This window comes from Ruditapes philippinarum, unplaced genomic scaffold, assembly GCF_026571515.1.
Source record: "Ruditapes philippinarum isolate M1 unplaced genomic scaffold, ASM2657151v2 ctg4080_1_1_1_1, whole genome shotgun sequence".
Classification (NCBI taxonomy): Eukaryota; Metazoa; Mollusca; class Bivalvia; order Venerida; family Veneridae; genus Ruditapes; species Ruditapes philippinarum.
In genome coordinates this window covers 71,937-95,598 of record NW_026854827.1, presented here as the reverse complement: position 1 = coordinate 95,598, position 23,662 = coordinate 71,937, and the positions used below count along the sequence as shown (strand labels likewise).

General features: G+C 31.5%; 2 protein-coding genes across 3 annotated transcripts in view; both read right to left on the bottom strand.

Annotated features, from left to right (window-relative positions):
* Positions 1-1,524: 1,524 nt before the first annotated feature.
* Positions 1,525-23,662, bottom strand: part of LOC132741210 (uncharacterized) — a 55,326-nt gene continuing 33,188 nt past the window's right edge. For both annotated transcript variants that reach the window (XM_060729338.1, XM_060729335.1), the window contains one exon: positions 1,525-2,976. In XM_060729338.1, the coding sequence (XP_060585321.1) occupies positions 2,145-2,976 (832 nt within the window). In that variant the 3' untranslated portion in view covers positions 1,525-2,144. The remainder of the gene's footprint in view (positions 2,977-23,662) is intronic.
* Positions 8,591-9,681, bottom strand: LOC132741209 (uncharacterized). The gene is made up of 3 exons (XM_060729331.1): positions 9,564-9,681; positions 9,197-9,289; positions 8,591-8,964 (listed from the first exon to the last, which is right to left on the bottom strand). The coding sequence occupies exons 1-3, from the start codon at positions 9,679-9,681 to the stop codon at positions 8,591-8,593; spliced, it is 585 nt and encodes a 194-aa protein (XP_060585314.1).

The window sequence follows — 23,662 nt, the reverse complement described above, 5'->3', positions numbered from 1 at the left end:
TATGATCAATTATGTTTCATATTAAACATGAATATCAGATCAGGATCGTGATTTTCAATGACGTCATAGTAAGACACTACCATATCACTGTCTTTTATATCACTGTATTTTATCATTTTTCGGCTGCACAACAGTACCATCGATATGCCGATGGAAAGTCAATCTACAAATGGATAACAATATATTTACTCCGTCTTTCTGCGGCAAAGTTTTTGTCTTGTTGACAATGGATTTACCCTGGACTGCAAATTTATATAACAATGACAAATTTTGTCCGTAAACATCGGTACCATGGTATGACTATGATAAGTAAGCCTACAAATGGTATGGTATTTCATTATTGGTACCATTAGGAAAACTCTGAACGCACCCAATATGTTGTAAATACATGTACATGTATATCAAAAGTATCTTAACTTTGAGAAAAATAAACTGTAAATTTCATCCGGATTATTTTGAGCTCGGAAAATGAAAACCAGGCTAAATGTCTCAGACTTAGAAACTGTTAAAATTTGCGTGGATTCATTTTATTTACACTGTCTCGTTTATAGGAACATGGTGGGGCTAAGAGCGAGATTTGGTGCACTATTAACCGGTTTAAACTCCCCAGCAGTCATTTTTATGCTGCTGACCATTCCAAGGCGGCGCCCCTCTGTGTTCCTCAGATATATGTCTATATTGTTTCATACTGTTTTGGTGACACTTTTGCTTGTGTCGCTTGTTGTTTTCTCGTCTACGGTAAGTATCTTCCCCCTTATCCCCTAGTTTTTATTTCTTTGATTAACCCCCTTCCCCCGGTCTCCTGTCCCCTTCCCCTGTGCCCTTTGACTTTGCGGGCCTATTATTCAATCATTTATTTATTTTCTTTAAATTCCGTATCAGTAACAAATTATTTATCATTTAGTGATTAACCTGTCCGTGCTCTGTCTTGTGCCTTCTCCTGTTTTTGTTTGGGGTCCGCCTGGGCTCCTTGCCACTGGTTCTTGTTGCTGGGTCATATTGGGGTTGCGTTCATTGAACGCCGCCTTTCCTTGATGATCTTGTTTGTCATATTCTTTAATTTAATGGATAACGCAAAGTAAAATGAGATATTGCTAATCTTTGTATTTGGTGATGCAAGGGACACAACTTGTATAGTCTTGTATCGCATGTCCTCTAGAGTTATCTATAATGAATCTATAAATAACGTTAGTTACCCACCAATAAATTTACTTCGCCGGAATAATAAACATATGGATAATATAATAGTTAGTAAGTAATGTGTTCAATCTTAATTGTAAACTTGACAGATTAAACATAAATATATAAACGTTTTTAAAGCAGTAAAAGGTTTTAAAAATGTAATTTAATCCATTAGATACAGTTTCAACTGTAATAATGGTCAGGTTCAATGAGAATCAATTAATGGTCCACACGGGAGACCAAACAATCACAATTCGTAGAGGAGTATATTTTACAGGACTCAGTAGATTTATATAAGTGTCGCTATATAAAGATGTTGGACTAAACAACAACAACAACTAATTTATACTATTTCAGTCAATGCTTTTATTATTTGAGAAGTTCCCAACATAATAAAGAAGTATACTTGTGGTCCCAAATTAAAAGTAAAAATGTGTAATTATTCTCTTCAAGGACACATACACATGGTACGGAAAAACGTTACTGTAACATTGGTCCATATTACAGATCTAGTTTCTTGATATAATTGTTGAAACCTTAACACTTTTGTTCTATAAATAATTTATTATTATTGAAATATCAATTGGTAGATCACACATGAAACAACTCTTAACAGTGACTGAATAAAATACGGTGTTGTAGATATGTGTATCGACTAATTGACTCCTTTCCAGATAAGAAAAATAGGAGATGACTTATTAAATAATAAAATTTAAAATTATCATGTTCACTTCAAATTATCAAAGTTTATAAATACTTATATATCTTGCATTATCTATACATTGAAGAAAAAAAAACAAATTTGCTTCACCATCTAGTGAGGAATAATTCTAACTATACATTATGCCGGTAAAAATAAAGTGTATAATATATTTAGAAATCTTAACTTTATTCATTTTGCAATTATATGATCACGGTATCCTATTTATTCATTTTGTTTGAGTTTCACATTATTACCTCAGTTAAACGACACTAATTGTGTCTGAATACCCAGCTGCTATCAGAGCTTTATTTCTCCTATTAATTGTTAATGTACGAGTATGTACACCTTTCCAGCCAGATATGTTTGTTATTACTTGAAGTATAGTTTTACCATCTTCACTTATTTGTAAAAAATTTCCATTACTATCATTTACATAAACAAAACCTTGATCATCTACACAAACTCCACGTGACGCGCCTATGTCTAGATTGTTTAATGTAAACAAATGTTTTCCATTGTTGTCAATGGTAACAAGCTCATTTTTACCTGGTAGGTACAACTTACTTCCATCATTACTCACAGTAATATTGTAATAAAGAAAGGAACCTTCTCTAGATGAATAAATCACCTGCTGCTTTATACCGTCTGTACTATATCTATAAACAGTACCAAAAAGGTCTCTAACATATATCTGATCACCATGACAAGCCAGACCATAACACTCATGATGTGTATCAATGGATCTTTTCAGTGTCATATTACATGTAGTATCAACAAACTGAAGTTTCCTCCACGACAGTGATACAACAGCTACATTATCACCAACATAGCAAACATCATTTGGACAATCAGGAAGATCACACACACACTTTACATTATACATGTTATCAAGTTTCTTCAAGTTTTTGTTATCGTAATCTGCAAGCAGAATTTCTCCTGAAGGTAGTATACAACTTCCTTTAATGAAACAATCCTGACTATCAGCATTGGTCCTGATGTTAATTATGCGTTCCTCTTTGACTGACCATAAACCTGACGACATTGACCTCGATCTTTTTACACTCATATCATCTGTCTCAGTCTGTATTACCCTGAAATAGAACTCTAGATTATGGTCATAGAAACGATATACGTAACTTTTTCTGTTAATTGAAAAAAATGTGATAAAATGTGAACGGTAAAATATTCAAATATTGACCGGCTATGTTTTTTAATAAAAACATGAAACAAATGTTTTTTATTAATTATTGTAGATTTATAAAAGATGATAGTGATATCAAGAGCAAATATTTAATAATTTATAGATACAACTGCACTGAGTAATAATACATTATAATAATTAAAACTGACGGCTTTATCAGAAAAAGTAGACAGGATAAAAATAAATAAATAAGATAAATCGTTTAATTCAATCTTAGTCTAAAATAAGTTTAAATCAGTTAAATTCATGTGTAACTGCATAGTGCTCATGTAGCTCTAATCAAAGTCACCTGTTTGAATGTTCAATTGGAACAACCGGAATATTCACAAAAGTCAATATAATATTAACTTCCATAAATGTTCAGCTCATCTATATTTGTTGTCAGGAGGCTTTAAATTTCAGGCCCCGTGTTCACTTAGGAAATAGATCCCAATTTTGAGTGCATTGTTGTAGAATAATGCGCGGTTCGAGTTCAAATGCATCGGAATATAATTACGTAGACCTGGAGGCCTGAATGATTAATTACAAAGCATTTGAACAATACACCATGCATTAATTGTTATATGTAAGAAAAATTACTATCAATTTCCAATCTAACATGCCAATATAAAAGAAAATATATTCTGAGTAAATTGAACGTAGTATTTTCCCGGCATCATTTGGTTAATTCGTCAAAATTGACGTCATATGACATGTAATCATTATTTCTTTATGCTGTGCATGTTTAAAGACCTCGACCACTGTGACAACACCGACCATGACCTGTTCATGTATAACATATATAATATGTGGAGATATGTACTTTTGTATCAAACAGCTAAAAGGTATTGACTTAGATTGTTTTTTACCTTTCCAATCCAGGAAATCCTCTTTTCAGCTGCATTGGATTTTGTATTCCTGAAATTAAATTTTCATATATTGTATATTTATATTAGATAACGGCAATTCAATGCCTTCCTTTATGATAATAATGTTTTGATTCAACAAGTGAATTTGTTGAATTGATATCTTCTGCGGTTTGATAAAAAAGCGCTTGATTGAAACGTGTGTATATTATGCGCTTGCGAATATAATTATGATACATGTTTAAGGCTAACATAATTGTGCTGTAATAATAGGTCAACCTTTTGAGCTACTATGACAATTAAATATTTGTACGACGTATTGTCATGTTATTTTGGTTATTTATTATTAGTATATTACTAATATTACTATATATAAGAGTATCAATTTAAAGATTCAGCTGAAATTTAGCTCAAATTATCAAAGTAGACAAAGATGAAAAAAAATAAAACTATTAACTATGTGGATTATCAATATGTATTTATGTCAATTTGGATAAAAAACAATAACAACAAATGAATCACTATAACTAAGCATCGATAAAAAACAATAATAACAAATGAATCACTATAACTAAGGAAGTCAATATGTATCTAGTATAGGGCTATCTCTAAGTGCTTAATTGCAGTAGATCTAATTTATAAAGGTAAGTGCGTTCTTCGATGAATTTTGATTTGAAACTTTTCCTTAAAGACATACAAAAGTATTCCAAGATATGTTAAAATCTTTCACATCAGTATTTCTTTTGCTAACCTACAAAGGGCCGTAGCTAAAATGCATAATCAGAGTTTGATTATATTTGATTACATAACTCAGAAGTACTTATACAGCCAGATGAAAAAAAATCTCACAATCTGTATATTACAATGTTATCTGTACACTTTGCTGTTCTTATTGATAACGGAAATGATTTGAAAGACAAGAAGATTTAGGACCCCACGGACAATGACGCAAACGTTATGGGATGAAGAGCTACGTACAGTTCTTGATTATACATCATTCCATAATGACTCATATGAACGTATTATATTTAAAGTTAATAACTAAACACATAAAGAGTTAAAGTTATGGTTTAAAAGAATTAAAAGGTAATACTTTAGTTACTATGAAATGAAACGAAACAGCTGCTTTACACTGCACTTCTCGTCAATAAAATATTACTATTTATGGAGATATGTAGATAAGGTTTTTAAGTAGCTGTAGTGTTGAGAGACTGTTAGAGGAACAGACTGCCAGATGGAAAGATAAACAGCCCGAATGACAACGCAAAATCTATACTCCGCTGTCCTGCGCGAGGAATAATAGTAGCTAATTATAATAAGTACTAGGATAGGAATTATATTTATATTAATGAAAATTAATGTAAGGCAAACCTTCCAGTTGTGTTCTTCCAAAATATGAAGTATTTCCTGTAGAAAGTGGAATCCTCTCAGGACTCGACAGCAAGATTGGCCTTTGTGACGGTACCTCTGGCAATGGTGGTGGGTAGTTCTTAGACTGTGTTGTATTTGATATGGTGCCAATAGAATGATCTATATTGACGAACGACATATGTCCATATTCTAGTCCTTAGTTTAAAAGAAGAAGAGAAATATATGACATCGTAAGTCATTGTTTTGACATTGTATGTCATTATTTATTGCAGAGAAGATTGTTAAAACAAAGGCAGTCTGAAACACAGTTAAAAATGTACAACTTGAACTTTAACAAACCATGCCATGCATATTATAAGCACATTTTCTCATCACAAAAGTCAGTTTCAGTTATTGACCAACTTCAATATTCAGAAAGATACCTTAGTAAATCCTCTTATTTTATTTGAATAATTTTGTCAAGGTCTTGGTAACCATGGGTAATTTTAGAACAAATTTCTTACATATTTGGTTGTATCATGCTTTAGGCAAAATTGCTGTTCCATATATATAGGCTTTTGTGATCAGTCCTGCTTCAACTTATAATACTTTGATTGTGACTCTAATGTATTATTTGTTTAAGGTTTCATGTTTTACCAATCATTCAGGTGAGAAAAAGCAGACTGCTGGTTATGCACATCGTTTCATAATAATGAGCAATTGTGCTAAAAAAAATCAAAACATCTTCAGCGGTTTAAAAGTTATTGAGCGGACACGAAAGGAAAGTGTTACGGATGGGGAGACGGACGGAAGACATTCCTATAATTCCCTCCCACTTTGCGAAGGGGATTAAAAGTATAAAATTACTAGAAACAGGGCACTTGTCAAAATATAATGGGATGCATCTCATACAATGAATGACAAACCTTCCATTTCTGCCCTACCTAAAATTGAAGTATTTCTTGTAGAAACAGGAATCGTGTCATGTCTGGACAGCGGGATTGGCGCTTGTGACGGGTCCCCTAACAACGATGCTGTGTAATTCAGAGTCTGTGTGGTATTTGATATTGTGCCTATAGAATGATCTGTGGTGACTATCTTTCCAGATATATGTCCATATTCTAGTCAGAAAAAGAAAAATATATGCCATCTTAAAGATTGTGTTGAATTCAACTTCATTGTATATCCAAGAGAAGATTGTTTAACCTTTTTCCTCATATAAACGTGTTTTGTCGATTTTTGAGGCATAAAATAGTGAATAAATGCCCTATTAAGGCCCAAGACACTATTTTTCTTTTGTGAAATGTTGTAAAAATGTAATCACTTTTTCGGCGCCGCCCCCTATTAAAAAGGTATAAGAGGGGGGATGTACCCACTTTTGTTTGGGGTTTGAAGGGAACAGTAATCCCCTCATCATCAAGAAAATTTTGTGACATGTAACAGACTAAAAATGCCAAGTTTCATGCGTATGGAAACATTTTTCAAAGTTTCATAGCAGTTTGAACTTGTAATAGGAGGCTTTTCAATGAAATCGGACATTTTTCACATCATTCTCAAGCGGTAAAAGGTTTAAGAAAAAATAAATATCTGACAAACTTACCAAAAAAACTGACACTTTTTAAAATACATACATGTTTAACGGCGTGCATTGCAAACAATTATTATCTCCGCTAAAATCGACATTACAGTCAACTATTTTAATCTATATTTTTTTCGATCTGAAATGATATAACCGGTCATTAAGTCACATTATCATTTATTATGATAGTGGAATTCATATGTTTAAATACGTATTTTATGAAATATAATAATGGTTTGATATATAACACTTCGCAATAGACTCAGCTTACCTTCAGGCACTTCTGATTTAACGACAGCTTTTTGTAAAGACACATCCACTACGTGCTCTAAAATGGCATGCCGTCTTACTTCGTTGATACATTTGTCTAATTTACTTTTTTCACACGTTATTATAACATTTATCGGTTCTGCTATAACAGCATTGTACAGGTAGTCAAACATGTTGTACCATTTCGTACACATCATTTTCCTCATAACGAAATTCCCCGCAAACCTCAAGAAACCAAGCACGTTCGGGAATCATGAATGACAGCGGTTGGCTTGAATCAACATGCTGCCTCAAGGGCAGACGCCATGCAACGCTATGCAGTTTTACCACATTCCATGCCTGTAGTACATACCTAATGCTTGAAACTTTCTTGCCATTTAATATCTGATCATCTACACGACTCGATTAGAAACCATCAGGAAATGTCGTCATAAGCTTAAAAATAAAGAAATTAAATGATTGAAAAGACCCAAAAAACAAACAAGTATGACATTATTACTTAATTACAAATATACATGACAAAGAAACAATAAAGTACTCCAATATTTCCTTGTACTTGGCACGGAAGACATTCCGCGATTGTCTTGAACATCTACATCATGTAACAAAATATCCTACATTTGCTATTTCGCTCACATTAATCAACCATACAGTGATCTATATACGGTTATGAATACAAATGATTAATTGAATAAATCCTAAAACAAGAATTAAACAAACCCTGTTTTAAATTAAATAACAACAAGAAACACAGCCGACTTTTTAACTTCAGAAACAAACAATAAACGGTGTAAACGATCATTTTTAAAAATAATTAACTTTCCTTTTAATCCTTTTGACGTCTGTTTAAGGCATATTCAACATGTCCTTTGTCAAATCCAATAAAAAATAATTAATGAATACATATATGAAAACATGGAGCCAAACAAAAGATTGTGGTGTTCAAGTAAGACTATCATTCAAAATCACAAGTTCGCCCATTTCAAAATCAGCAAATCGGCGACTATTATTACATTGAACTGAGTCCATGTTATGATGAATAAGGTCAAATTAGTGGCAACTTTAGGGGAGCCGGGTTTTGTGGCCAGGACATTATACAGAACTGACATAGAAGATCGGAAGGCACCACCCTACTGAACTAACGGCATTTTTCGGAAAATAGCACCTCAAAATACCTACAATACAGGTAAGAACCCATTTCAATAGCCCAAACCAAAGCCAACATAACTAAAGATGAAGTGTGAAGAGAAAATTAACGAAGCATTTCAAATTAAAGATCATTCAATAATACATATAATAACATAACACGAACCGATTATTCTTTTAACAATGAAACGTTATCGCAAGTAACGATAATAAAACCTGTTAAAGATCACCGATGTTGAAAATCGATCTAAACACCTATCACACTTGCAAAGTATGCATTGGGCATTTTGCACTCCCATTACTAAGACTGTTTACTATGACAATGTCCAAGGCTTTATCGCCATTATCTCTCTTTTGTTGAATGTATCATGCTTTTTAAATATATCATCCATGGCTTTAGCTTTGCTTTCATCATAGGAAATTCTTCCAAACGGATCTCTACATAAAACCAAGTCTACATCTTCTGGATCAATGTGACGCCAATCAGACGACGTTTGCATTTCTACACATCGTTTGTAATTATAATCCATCCCCTTTATTGCTGCAAGAGCGGTCTCAAAATAACGGCTATTGTTGCATCCGGTTACAACCACGTGATGGCCATCTCTTAGTTTAGCTCGAATGTCTGTCACTTCACTTGGTGGGTTAAAATCGCCTGATAGTTCTTTCATCGTTGACTCAAACCCCGCTTACAAACAGTAAATAGTTATAAGCACAAATTTCCCTCATGAAAACAAAAACTTACTTACTTATAAATTTACTTTTATTAGATCATAGAGATAATGTAATTGATATGTCTGTTGTGATAGATTAGATCATAAGATTATAAGATTATAAGATTAAAATGGAAAAAAATTGTCTAAGTTAGAAATGAATGTAGACGACACTTTTCGAATGTTATTTTTTAATTACCAACCTACCTTGAAGCCGTGCCAGAATATCATCAGCAACTTTTATTCTTTTATTTTTGTCCCCTGAAGTACAATAAATTTCACATCCAATAAACAATTCAACTATCGAAGCAACAATTAATAATAAAGTTTTTGAACGATGTCATATATAATTAACCAATCATTTCAAATATATTTCATTTTGAAAATTGCGTCTAAAGTTTCTTAACCCATAGATACAAATCTCTTCGAAATATTCTGATACTTTTGCTTAGCTTATCATATAAAATATTAGTGTTGATTGCGATTATTAAGAATTAATACTATGAGGCGATCTAATAGCAATAAAAAAACGCAATATAAACCTTAAGTTGATGTAAAATTACTCGAAACTTACCTGAAGGTCCTGTTTTTGGACGGGTCAGTTGTCGAGAATGATTATTGCCGCACTTCACAAAATTAAACACTGCTAATGTTTCTTCATTGCCATATACCGTTGACAATTCACTGAGCATTGGTAATGATTACATTTCCTGATTTATTCTCTAGTAAGGACTTGAATCACTTCTATCAAGCGCACGTGCATACCTAACAAAAGCCAATCGGCCCAATAACATTCGAATCATCATCTTTGAAATATTGCCATATTTGGTTATTGCAACATCATTTTCGAATCCCTCGAATTTTCAGTTTCAAGCGCGAATATTTTCGACTTGGCTGCAAACGTGTGGCAAAAAGTTCTGTTATCAAGTACAGATGATAACGTCTCACTTGGTTTTCATCACGTGGTTACCTAGATACCAATAGAATCATACTGATATCGTCGAATGAGCTTTTGTTATTGATAATTGTATTTCACCACCGATTCTTTGAGATAGTTATGCATCAATTGATTGTATAAGTTCGCCTCAGCCTATCTTTGCAAGTATTGAAGTAAAACATTGCCTTAATACGGCCGCAAAATCTACCACAAGACATCTCTAGTATTTGTTGCCACTCTGTTAATGCCACAATCCATATTAATATATACAAACAGCATTATTTGTTTCTTTATTTTTTTATTGAAAAAGCAGTACATTTTTGTGTATTGATCATTTTAGTTCAGTAGTAGGAAACGTTATACAAAATTGATAAATATTGATTAAATGATGTGCAAAAATAATTTAATATAATAAAAGAATAGTCTTACGCAAAAGTATCAGTGAAAATCAATGCTTATAGTTTCAAAATAGTTATTATTTGCTACACGTTTTTGTGTGTGTTTATTTAAAATTTTTTATAACAACACAAAGATTGAATAGTGTTTCAAATTTGGTTGGTAAAATACAAATGAGGGTACCTTTTAGTTTCTTATTTCATTGTTTCATACGATGACAATACATTGAAATAAAACAACAAATGAACACAAATTATGTCAAGCAATTTCTTTTAATACAAGACAAAAAGACGCTGAATTTACTTTTCCTCATTAAAAATGAAATTAAAAGATACTTTAGCATAAATATGAAAAATATTCTGACATTTCTATTATATAGCATCATTATTTTATCGACTGAATATATTTCCTTTTTACCCATAAAATAAGTTTCATTCATTAAATAAAATTTAATGTGACCCTGGGGGCTAAAGGTTATTTTACACGAAAACTACATATGGCAAAACAAGTCAGTAATAAGCATAATTCCTTAAAAAAATATTAGTACCATGCACATAATAAATTTGAATTTGAGCTGATGCTCACTTGGTATTAGCAATACTGTGAAAGAATGTTAAAACGATTAATAATCTAGCTTAACATAAAGAATCCATTATGTAATCCAGCCAGGGTACTAACAAGTCCAAATAGTTTAATTGATCATTATTTATCATATGTAATATTTAGACACACTTAACTTCTCAGATTCGCAATCAACTATTAAGTACATTATTGAGCAATCTCCATAATTAATAGGGAGATTTACTATATTAACTATAACGTGTAACCTCTTATCAATATGTGATACGCCGGTTATATAACTTAATACTAGTTGATACGTTTAATGGTGACATAAAAAGCCAGTTATAATATATTGAGATTAACAGGGTTACACACAAGTCGGTAATATAAGAATAGTTTTTTTTTACTTTCTCATTAAAATTACATCCTAACTGACGCTGCTATGTTATACTGATGCAACCTTTACCTACTGGAGCGAAAATAATTGTCCATTAGAAAACCGGAAAACCGTTTTCATTATAAATAGAAACAAACTATGGAATTTTACAGCTAAATATACACACGATACAGTATCTAAAGAAACATTTCTAAAAATAGCCAGATAAATTACGTGTAAGATAAAATAGAAATTACATTGATTTATATATAAGTTCATAGTATAGTTTAGTGAAAAACAATAGCAAAAACATATTTAATTATAGTAAAATAATACTTACATATGATAATTATCAATACCAAAATGTTTAACACCAGTTTTACAACTTGTAACAGTAAACGAATCTGAAAAAATTATATAGTAAACAGACTAAGATAAGGTAGCTACAGATACTTTCAACGAACACGTTTTATAGTGTATAATAATTTGATGAATTTAGCAAAAGTAACAAACATACATTTAAAAAAAAGAAAAAAAAATTAATACATCTAGCAATTCCCACGAGAAAGATGATAAAATAGGTTTTACCTTTCTAACTTTAATTTCCTTTTATCATTATTACTTTATTGGAAAATGTCTGTCGATCAGTCCTTTAACGATGTGTTCAAAATAGTGTTAATCCATAAACCAATTTTCAGCATATTTTTATAATTGTAGAAATAAAATGTAAGTGTTGCAAAGTAATTTATTGTTCTTTCTTAGTGTGAATTTCGCTTTAAAATGCACTGCAATGTACGCGTCATGTGACCTAAACAAGAAACCCATTTTGACTATAAATAGAATAGGTATATAAAATAGACGGGCGGGTTTAGAGGGGAGGCGGTATGCTCAACCGGCGCCCTCACTACATTATTCAAGCAAACCCTCAATTCCTTATTTTTACTATTATTTTGAAAGAATTTAATATATGTATATTTTTCTACTAACTTCGCTCAAAAATGTTAATACAATGATTGCAAATTATGCGAAAGGTTATTGAGTATTAAGCAACTCATATTTCATAGTATAAAGTAAAAATTGTGCTATTATGTAAGATATCAACATGGTCTTTCAAATAGAATATTAGAAGTTTATGTTTGAATGACCCTGGCTTTCGCTAGAAAGGGTAAAACCTATTTTATCATATTTCTCGTGGAGTTTGCTGTACTTCAGAAAATCAGTAACTTTAAATTTAAACTAAAGATTAAATGCACAAGATGTCATAGATAAACAGGCATTGTTTAACAGGAATTATTACTATTAAATAACATTTCATATTTGAAAAGTTAAATATGCCTTCTTTAAACATTTGGGAAACCTATTATAGTGTTTCAAATTTTCACATTACATTAAATAATGATTTAAATATTATAAAACCGATGTATGCCCTTCCTTTAGAAGGAAAAAAATATTCTTGTCTGAGGCATAATGTGCCTTGAGATGTTTGAATTTCTTGTATTGATAAATGTAAAGGTGTTTTGATAGAGGTGAATTTGTAGTGCTTTCATTGGCAGTTTAACTCTTACATTGCTAAATATCTTAAATTGACTTGTACATTATTCAATCTGGACATTTTTTTATTAAATTTCAAAATAAATACCGACTGATTAACAATGCAGAACAACACAGAAGAAAAGTCAGCTTTTCTTGGTCTGCACTGGTCACATGGGTACAATTATTTTACGGCAAGCAATTGGTTAATAAAGTCTAAGTTATATTATAAAAAGTTTAAGCTGTGTTATATAAAGCTATTGCTTGGAAGGTAAATTACAAATCTTAAAATATTCTTTATCAACAGTAGTAAGGTATGATTTTTTCTTTTTCAGAATTTTGAAAATATTTTTTCCAAATCAATATATGTATTGCATTTACTTGAACTGATAAAATTCTACATGAGGGTACGTTTACATAATGTAGAATTTTATTGGTTCAAGTATATGTTTACTCAAATGTAGAATTTTATCAGTCCAAGTAAACGTTTACTCTAAATTTTATGTTTCATGTATGTAAATTTTATTATATTTAAGATGTGTATTTAATGTTTAATTCTAGTAAATTTGATGTTTTAAGCAGGTAGTACACTCCGTCCAATTGAATCTATATATGTGATATATTGCTAAATTTATATTTCGTGATTAGAATATTTTTAAATAAACATATCGCATAAAATCGCTTGTTTTCCATGTATATGTAGTAAAACTATTAGTTAATTTTTCGATTACACAGGTGTTAGTTACATAACACCTGTCAAAACAAGTAAATTTTATAGTCATGTGATAAAAAAGAATCTCAAGTTTGGTTTCATTTCATGTTATTGTGTTGCAAAATTGTATTAAACTCGTCCAAGAAAGGTTTGACAGAGGCCTACTTTTTAAAAAAATTCTTGAACTTGTTTGATACAGTTTTATATGGCAACTATGTAAGAACCTTCATATCAAATATTTTAGTGTCTTTTTTTTAATGAAAGAAAAGGTACTCGATTGTGTTAAAAATATGAAACATAAAGCTTGTACATAGAATATACTAATGCCAGTTTGAAACTCGGGCTTAGAAACATAATAATATGTATCAAACTATATAGCATTAAAAACAATTATATATATTATTTAGTTTTTGAAGATGTATTTGATTTAAGTTTTTCTAGATACCCTTACACATGGATCTGACGAGCCATACATGATTCTGTAAAAAAAGGCGGGGGGACTGTTTAACGCGCAACCTTTGCATTAATATAAAAAAGAATTAAAGCATATCTTTCTTTAAGGTATATCACTTTCAGTTTAAGCAGGTTATGAGTTTATATATTTAAGTACTGAAAGCATTCAAATCAAGGATGCATTAACCGTGCTACGTATGTTAAGTAACGGGCAAATGTTTAAGAATCAATGTGAACAAAAATTTAAAGAAAGAGAAATTGGTCATTTCAGACATTTTTACTGTTTCTGAATGTGTTAAAAATGCATAATCAACGACAAGTTTTACTAAATTTTACCTACGAAATATCAGTACATCATGGAATCATACGTCATTCTGCAAACACATCTTCAAAAACTAAATAGATAAGTTGTAAAAAATATATATGATTGTTTTTACGACTAATTATAATAGTATGATACACATTATTATATGTTTCTAAGCCAGAGTTACTATTGATTTTATAACTGAAAAAGACTCTAAAATATTTTCAAATCTGGACCTGGATTCGAACCCGGGACCTCTCACTATGAATAAAATCAAATAATTCGATTATCAAAGGGAGTTAACTGACTAAACTATATAAGTAAGATTACTCTCCCTCTTTTTGAAATGAGAAATATGATAAAATAGGTTTTACCTTTTTCAAGTCCAACTAATTGTACCGTGCGACGAGATATTGTGCTATATTTGTGTCTGGGCAATATCTCGACTAAGCGAGATTGTGACCCAGAACGGAAATTTCTCAGAATCTTGCTTTGGCACGTCAGTAAATTTTAACTTACCTTTTTCTAACAATAATTTTCTTTTATTAGTATTGCTTCACTGGAAAGTATTACACTAGTCCAATGATTAAGTCTGTCTAATGAACCCTGATCTTTTAACTATTTAAGGTGTTCAGACTAGAGTTTAATCCGTTAACCCATTTTCAACATATTTTTACGCTAGTAGACGTAGCCAAAATAATATATTGTTCACAAAAATTCGTGTTTTTCAAGCCATAGTTTTCCTCTTAAAATTCACTAGCAGCGTTGTCCAATATGTCACCCAATTTATGATTAAACCAGAAACCCATTTTGACTATAAATAGAAACAGTTTTTGGATTTTCCACGCTAAAAATATCATGCTATAGAATACATTATTATAGCCGGGGCGGTAAAAGGGGGAAGATGCTGCTCACCTTACAACCCCTGAAAGTTTCAAGGCAATCCCTCAATATCTTATTTTTAATGTTTTACTATTATTCTTATAATAATTTAATAAATGTATATTTTTACTGTCCGATCTCCTGAAAAGGTCAATATACGACTGTAAGATATAACTTTTGCGTTGAGTAAATCTAACTAGCTCATATTACATTATATATTAAGTAAAAATAAAATGCTGGGATGAAATAACAAGATTGAACATATTTTAGGTCAAATCAATGCGATAAGCACCTTTGATTAGGAAGTAAAATTTGAAGATATCTGGGATGTTTACAAGGAAAAAAAACATCTTCAGACAAGAAATGTACACAGACATAAACAATTCTGGTGAAAAAGAAAAAAATGCGCAATGGGTTGGTCAGTTATTTATCTGTCTAGGTATGACGTCAGATATATTGATAGATATGATTTTTTGATGTTATTTTTTCAAGTATTTTTATAAATAGTTAAAATACATCTCAAAGGTACTTTGAAGTTAGTTATTTCATTATTTCAGACGATGACAAGCATTGATGGAAAAACAAGTGAACACTAATTATGCCAAGCAATTTCTTTAAATACATGATAAACATAATCGTTTACTACAGGCACGGATTTATATTACAAATCCGTGCTACAGGTTAGGCAAATGGACCTTTCCGGTTTTTTGTAGCGGAACATTTAGCCACACCTTTTCCATTAATTGCTAGGTCAACTGCTCACAAACAGTATCTCAAACATAAGCATATGTTCTTTTGTGCAAACCAGGTCAACCAGTGACTATATATATATTATCTCAGTGTAGCGATTGGATAACAAGTTAGCCAATTTACATTAAACTGTAAACACCGGAACTGTCCATTACAGTACCGTTTATTTGATTTTCGACTGCTTGCCTTTGAATGGCTAATCAGTGAAACTTTAACACTTTGACAAACACAGTGAACACATATCAATTAATTATCAAACTTTATCGACATATTTTTAGACAGACGGTTTCACTTAACAAGAAGATTAGCAAGGTATCAGAAAAATCGATACAGATATAAATGCATTCGTCGAACAATAAAGACGCAAAGTTCGTGAACGCACAGGACAGAAAATATCCGAATGACATAGGGTTTCCGGTTTCACATTTTTCGGGAAGACGCGAATTCATGTTGACGCCAAATAATTATTTTGGACATTTTGCCTCAAATTCGCGAAATAAGGTTCTCGCAAAAAATAAGTGTTTTACAGTAATAACACCTTATTTACTTTTCCTCATTTACAATAACATTACAAGATTTTTTTAGGATAAATATGATAAATATTCTGGCATTCTGTTATGTTAGCATACATGAAAATATTAATTTATTGACCATGATTAAAAACTGCATTTAATTGGATTTTTAATTGTAAACCCTTATGGCACTAAAGTTTTGATTAATTCCAATTAAACCTTACTTTTCAAAGAATAATATGTTCAGTGGTTAAGCAAAATGTATAAAGTGAATTAATCTTATATCTTTTTCAGTCTAAATTTCTCGACATTAACTCTAAAAAAATGTTTATCTTACCCAATCTCTATATATGAGTTTGTTGGCGTCCGCGCCGAAGCGCGGCGCCCCTTTCTGGAATGAAATCAGATTTTGTGAAAGGGCGACAGCAACTTCTCGAGCCTTTTAGTCGGTCATAATAAAAGCCGATCATTTCGATCGGTATGAGGGTGCTTAATTCAAAATGAAATGTCGCGATATGTACAAGGAATAGCGAACTGGAGGATTTCGCAATGCAAACATTTTCAAATGCAATAACCTTTTCCGTCTCTTCGGTTTTTTGTATACATTGCTTGCAATGTATACAGAGTTATAGCTGTATTTCAGATTTAGTACACCTAACGTGTTTTGCTGAACAACATCCACCTTTGGATGAAACCTCGATAAAAGTAGATCCTCATTTTGCAGGATTGTCACATTAAGATCACTTTTTATTAATATACTGTTTGCATAGTGGTCAATAAGCTTTGAAAGTTCAAAACTATGCACTTTCAGTTCAAATAAACATTTTCTAAACATGAAAGCAAAAAATATGAAAATTTCTATTTCATTCATAAAAGCATTGTGTAAACCTACGCTTCAAACTTCGTATCGACGCATGCGCGTGCAAGAATGAATGAATTACGACAGACTCTGTATAAAAATATGTCCAACACCCAAAATTAATATTAAATCTGTTTAATAAACCTTATTTACTTTTAAATATAGACTTGCATACTTTTTCTATTTCAAACTGTTTTAGAAAACGAGCATATACAGATATATATGTCTTATTTAGTGTTATGTAACATTGTAAGCGTCTGTATGAATGGATTAAAGTTAACGTTCTGACGAATTGTCATATAATTGCATATAATAGAACCCTATCAACGTGGTGGCATCGGAGGAGTATGCAATTATTTGTTTCACACCTGCAGTGTGAAGTATTTCTGCCACTTTAGTGAAATATATCGTCCAAAAGCCATTTTCGGGAAGGGGAAGATTCGTACTCAATATTATTCGAACTAAGGATTTGTACTCAATATTATTCGAATTTAGCCTTCGTAATCGGTATTATTCGAACTGACAATCATGGCAGATATGTTTAGACCCCCTGGACATTTAGATGTTGAAATGGTAACATATCACATAACTTTATCAAATGGAAGCGCCAATGGAAATTTACTTTACCAGTGTTGACTGCCATTGGAAATGCTGAGAAAGATGAAAAGATACAAGTAAATATCCTATTACACTATGCTGGACCACAGGCGCTAGTAACATAATCAAATATTTTACATAATCGGTCTATATATGTATATAAAGATATATATAGACCGATTATGTAAAATATTTGATTATGTGACTAGCGCCTGTGTGCTGGACCTAAAGTTATCAATTTACATGGGCAAATGCAGAACATAAACTGAAAGTGAAAAAATTATTTGACAAAATAGAAAGCTATTGCAATCCTAGAAAAAATGAAGTGCTAGAATCACACAGATTTTGGGTAACAAATCCAGATAATTATTCATCATTTGACAGTTTTCTTACAGAGTTTTGAAAGCATGTTGAGTCCAGAAATATATTTTGAAATATGTTATTTACAATCCAATCACTCAGTCAGGCTGAGCCACCCTTAACATTTTTTTACATAACTCCTTAGACTATTGATATATATATAAGGTAAAATTATTAGCCATATATCATTTATTATATGAGCTTATGATTGCATGGGCAGTTAAATTAAAGCCAGTAGTAAAAAAAGAGGGTTGACCTGGGATAACCAAAGTGAAGAGTGAAATATGATACTCAACACAGGTACATTCTAAATATTTAGATTGATGTTTATGATCAGATTTAGCACAAATAGTAATTTAATTTCCCCTGATACCACAAATATGAATTTATTTAGAGTCCTGAAGATCTTTTTATGATGAAATCTTAACTGAAAAACCAGGTTTAACTGAATAATTATAAAATTCCTTGCCACAATGATAACTAGAAGGTACATAAAGCCAGTCAAAAAAAATATTTCTATCCATATTCATCATTCCTGGACCTCCATCCATTTGATGAATTTGTCCAACTGGTAAATTTTTCATCTTATTATGTTTTGTTTGTTAATATAAAATATTTTTTATGTTTATATACAGCTAGAATAGTCTGTAATGGCTAAGATAGACAGATAAGAACAAACTTTTTAGTAAACATGAGTTACATCCCTTCAAATGGAGATAAAGATGAAACCCATAAGAAATTGCCATGTCTGACAGACAGCAAAATTATAAAATTCTGCAGGCTCAGTTTACTTAGGCCCATTAGGAGGTAGTGGTAATAACTGTGGGTCAAAAATGAAAAAATATCATTTTCAAGGGATGTTTCTAATATGATTTACTTTAAATAATGGGTCATTATCAATGAATATTTCTTTGACTTCTATGCCCATGTGTAATAGATTATTGACATTGCCAGCAGCTAGATAGCTCAGCTGAGTGAGTCAGTACAGCCCACATACATGTATAATATTCTGATTCAGGTTTGATTCCGGTCAAACTGCACATATTTCTCACCCTGTGATATTTTCACCCTGTTACTTTTAGGGTTCAATATATGTTTATGATGGTTCATAACTGAGTCATTAAGTGTGCCAATGAAAAAGGAAAAATTTCAATATGCTGTGGATTATGTCAATGCATAGAACTATGAGACTGAAAATATTTAAGCTGTAGAGCTGCTGTATGGTATTCCAAGGGTTCTGGGTTTTTTGGTAGTTCTGAGGTATGGTATTCTGAGTGTCTCTGGTTTGAGTTTTAGTCAGGCTGCATTTCATTTTCTCACTCTTTGATATTGATAAATATTTTCAGCTCATTAATGGCTGGACTGCATATATTAATGATTTATTTGTATTAAATCAATATTGTTAAATATTTAGTTATTGTCTATATATGCATGTGACTTTATTTTTGATAAGGCATTGTAACAGTACTACTTCTTAATTTGACCTTTTTTGTATTGGGGGAGAAGCCCTTAATTAACTCCTTACCAGTAAGTTTTATTGTACACGATGATGATAGCTTGAAAGGATTTAGCTAAAAAAGATACTACATGAATTTTTTTTTCCTATTGGATTGTAAAATATTTATTGATTGTCAAAAAACTATATGGAGTTCTCCTCGGTGACATTAAACAGTCCCAGCTGGCCATACATGCAGGACCTTGCAGACCATGAGACAGGGTGGTCTGTACCAAGACATTGACAAATCCGATATCGAGACATGGTGGACAGGACAGACAGTGATGTTCAGATCCCCCACTCAGAAAGGAAGTTCCTAAGTTCCTGGTCTTCAATTACTTCATTTGCTTACTTGGAGTAAAGGTGCTGGAAACAATAGTATGATATCACAAAAAAGCACAGACTGTGATAAAAGTCAAACCAAAAAAGATACTATAAACTGAATTCATAGATTATATAAAAGAAATTTATTAATTCTTTAAGTTTATAGTTAACAAAAAAAAAGATACAGAGTATTTAATTTTGATATATAGCATATTAACACACATAAAGTGCATTATGCCATATAAATTTCAACTTAGTGCTTAAATACTTTCTGATGAACTCAGTAAGCAAACATGATTTACTAATCTTTGGATTCCCACACTCCTCTCCACCTAGCTCCAATGAGATCCACTTGGTTGACCATAACATGTACCATACCTCATATTGTTTGTTTACAGTTAGGAATGAAAAAATGAAAGTTTATTCTAGATATTATAAAGCTTAATTTTATTAAATTTCACAAGGCTTTCAACACATCAACAATGTAATGGTCATTTTATTTTTTGAAAATGTGTTGGACTGCTGGTCTGATGCATGTAGATGCTGTGTTGGCATATAGCGATTCCCCTTTTTTGTGTGTGTGTGTGTGCATGCATGCTTGCATGTGTGTGTGTTTTATACATTATATAGTTAACATCTTTTGAAAACATCTTGTCCAATTTCAACCAAACTTGACAGGGTTGTTCCATGAGTAAAGGGCTTCCAAAGTTATTCAAAGACTTAAATGAGGCCTAGAGCATAGATATTTTGCAAAAGGCATTGTCTGGTAGACATTCACAAGATTTTCACATTATACCCTGGGTGTCAAATTAGCCCTGCACTAGGGTTCATAGATTTTCCTGATATGTATGTAGTTAAAACTTAAAATCTTCTCAAAGACAAAGACTAGAGGTTAGATATTTGTCATGAAACATTTGGTAGTTAACCTCTACCAAGATTATTCACGTTACAGCCCAAGGGTCAAAATTAGCCTCACCCCTGGGGTCATATATTAAGGTTTTCCTTATATGTATATAGCAAAAACTTTTTTAAAAATCTTTTTATCAGAAGGTTTAAGGCTTAGAGCTTAGATACTTGGTAAATAATATCATAAGTACGTCCTTTACCAAAGTTGTTCAAATGTTGCCCCTAGTGAAATAGCACCAGGGTGTCATAGGTTTTCCTTAAATGTATAAACATGTATAGAAAAAAAAACTTAAAAAATATTCTCCTCTGGATTGACAAAGGCTAGATGTTTGATATTTGTCATGAAACCTTTACGTGTGTAATAAACCTCTATCACTATTGTTCAAATTATAGCCCTGGGGTCAAAATGGCTCTGCCAAGGAGTCTTTTTGGGTTTTCATTATATGGTATGTATATAGTAAAAAACTTTAAAAAAAATCTTGTCTGAAGGTACAAGGTTTAACAGGCACCATGGTGTCTTAGGATTTCCTTAAATGTATATACATGTATAGAAAAAAGACTTAAACAGTATTCCCCTCTGAATTGACAAAGACAAGAGGTAAGATATTTGGCATGAAGCATTGTGTAGTCGACCTCTACCAAGATTGTTTTAATTTTAGCCCTGGGATAAAATTTGCCTTGTGGGAGGGTTGGGCGTGGGGGGAGTCATTAATTTTCGTAATGTACTTGTAGTAAAAATTTAAGAATGTACAAGGCTAGAGCTTAGGGCTTTGATGCCTAAATTTTGTCAAGTACAAATGCTTTTATTTTGAATCAATAATTGCACTATGGAGTGCATTTTTTCCAGTGAATGCGTTTTGCATGTAAACAAAAATGTTCACCTAACTTTTAAGTCTTGCTGATTGATTCAATACCACATTTTTGTAGACTACAAACCCACATGTTGGTCTTGTTTTTAAAGTAATAGATAAAAACACTGAAGACTCTATTTTACTATTTCAGCATTGTATACTGCAGATAATAAACCGGTCTTTGCAAACTGATTTCTGTATTGCTCTTCAATTTCGCAAACCATATAGTCTTGCCTTGAAAAAACACAGCACTAGTCTGTAGGAACAACACCTCTTTCCTGTCCTATTAATAACTTGAGAAGAAATAAGCCTAGATTTGTGTTCGAAATTGATTGTAACCAGAAGATGACTTCTATTGAGTTCAGTAGATTAAAATCACATGGTCTTGATGTCAAGCAATGTATACCTCAGTGCTTGCAGTGCTTTGATTTATTTATCAATTTGTAGTACACAGTGGGTTATCATGGTATGTTAAAATAGAATGATGCGTTGATGACCTAAATATTCCGAAAATCTATTTATAGAGGGATGTACTCCTATCGGTAATTCCGGTCTCTCCCGGTCTATTTTGACCGGGATACTAGTGACCACACGTTTATTGTCCGGTCTCTCCCGGTTTTGGAGTAGATGTTTGATATCGTTACAGAACAGAACAAATATTTTACAGATAAATAAGCTTTTTTCCAAAATGAATGTTTGTCACTTAGTTTGGTTAGATCAACTCTCAAATTTATTGATTATTATTATACATAAACATACAATTCGAAAAAAAAAACCAACAACAACAATAGCATGTTTCATTTTATCTATATGAGATAAAAACAATAAATATGTACAATAATTGTGAAAAAAGGTACAGTTTTATGGTTTTAATATGACACTATCAACTTTGAAAATGTTTATTTAATTTGTTATTCGTGTTTAGTAAAGGCCGAGGAATTATTCAAAGTTACAAATTAGATTTTATTAATTATTTATTTGATTGATAATTTAAAAAATGATGAAGAAAAATACAAATGTACATGTACATGGTTTAAGAATAAACAATATTATATATTGAAAGATTAACAATAATTTACTGACTTTTTCCAGTTAAGTTTTGACTTATAATCGTCGTTATAATATGACAATTGAATTCTTAAAATTTATTTTACAATTTTAATAAAAAAGAGTAGTAAACGTAAAAAACTCAGTATTAAAATAGCACATAAAAACACAAAAAGAGAGGAAAACAATATTTATAAAATCTGTATTTTTGTTATTTAAATAGATATTACAATTATTGTATAATAAACAATAATGCTCAACATAACATGGTAATATAACCAGTGTCATATTTTTACTAAGTGTTAACAGATACCTTAAGAGGGGGTCTTCCGGTCGCTAATAGCGATTACATAATAAGGGACAATTCCACAAGTGTGGTGTTGATCATGCGTTACACATATGGATTATAAATGATTGTATAAATGTATATCCGTTGCTATTAATAATCACAATCATAAAGAAATAACAAGTAATAATGCCAATCAAAGTTCATAATGAACAATGTCTTCCGTCCGTTCATTCTGGTAAAAACCAATTAACCATTGAAAAGTTTATAAGAATATCTTGACATCATATGTCTACTAGTTCATTTTCACTTTCTGCATTTCTTGCTTGGACGCCCTTTGATGCTTTGCATTAATGCTTTTCTTGTATTTTATTATGCTATACCAAAAAATTCTACCGTATGGCAGCCGTAAAAAATGCCACATACTACACTTCAGTGTTGTTATATTTTTTATGGTCCTTCGGGAACCCTGCCTCCTTACACTGTTAAGTGGTTAAAATAAATTAAAAAGTTACATGTTACTTAAGCTGAGTTC

What these genes read in the sequence shown, in the direction of transcription:
- LOC132741209 (XM_060729331.1), bottom strand. Translation starts at nt 9,681, where the DNA reads ATGCTCAGTGAATTGTCAACGGTATATGGCAATGAAGAAACATTAGCA. An exon ending in TCCAAAAACAGGACCTTCAG is followed by an intron (nt 9,290 to 9,563) that starts GTAAGTTTCGAG and finishes TTGCTTCGATAG; the next exon opens with TTGAATTGTTTATTGGATGT. An exon ending in TATTCTGGCACGGCTTCAAG is followed by an intron (nt 8,965 to 9,196) that starts GTAGGTTGGTAA and finishes ACTGTTTGTAAG; the next exon opens with CGGGGTTTGAGTCAACGATG.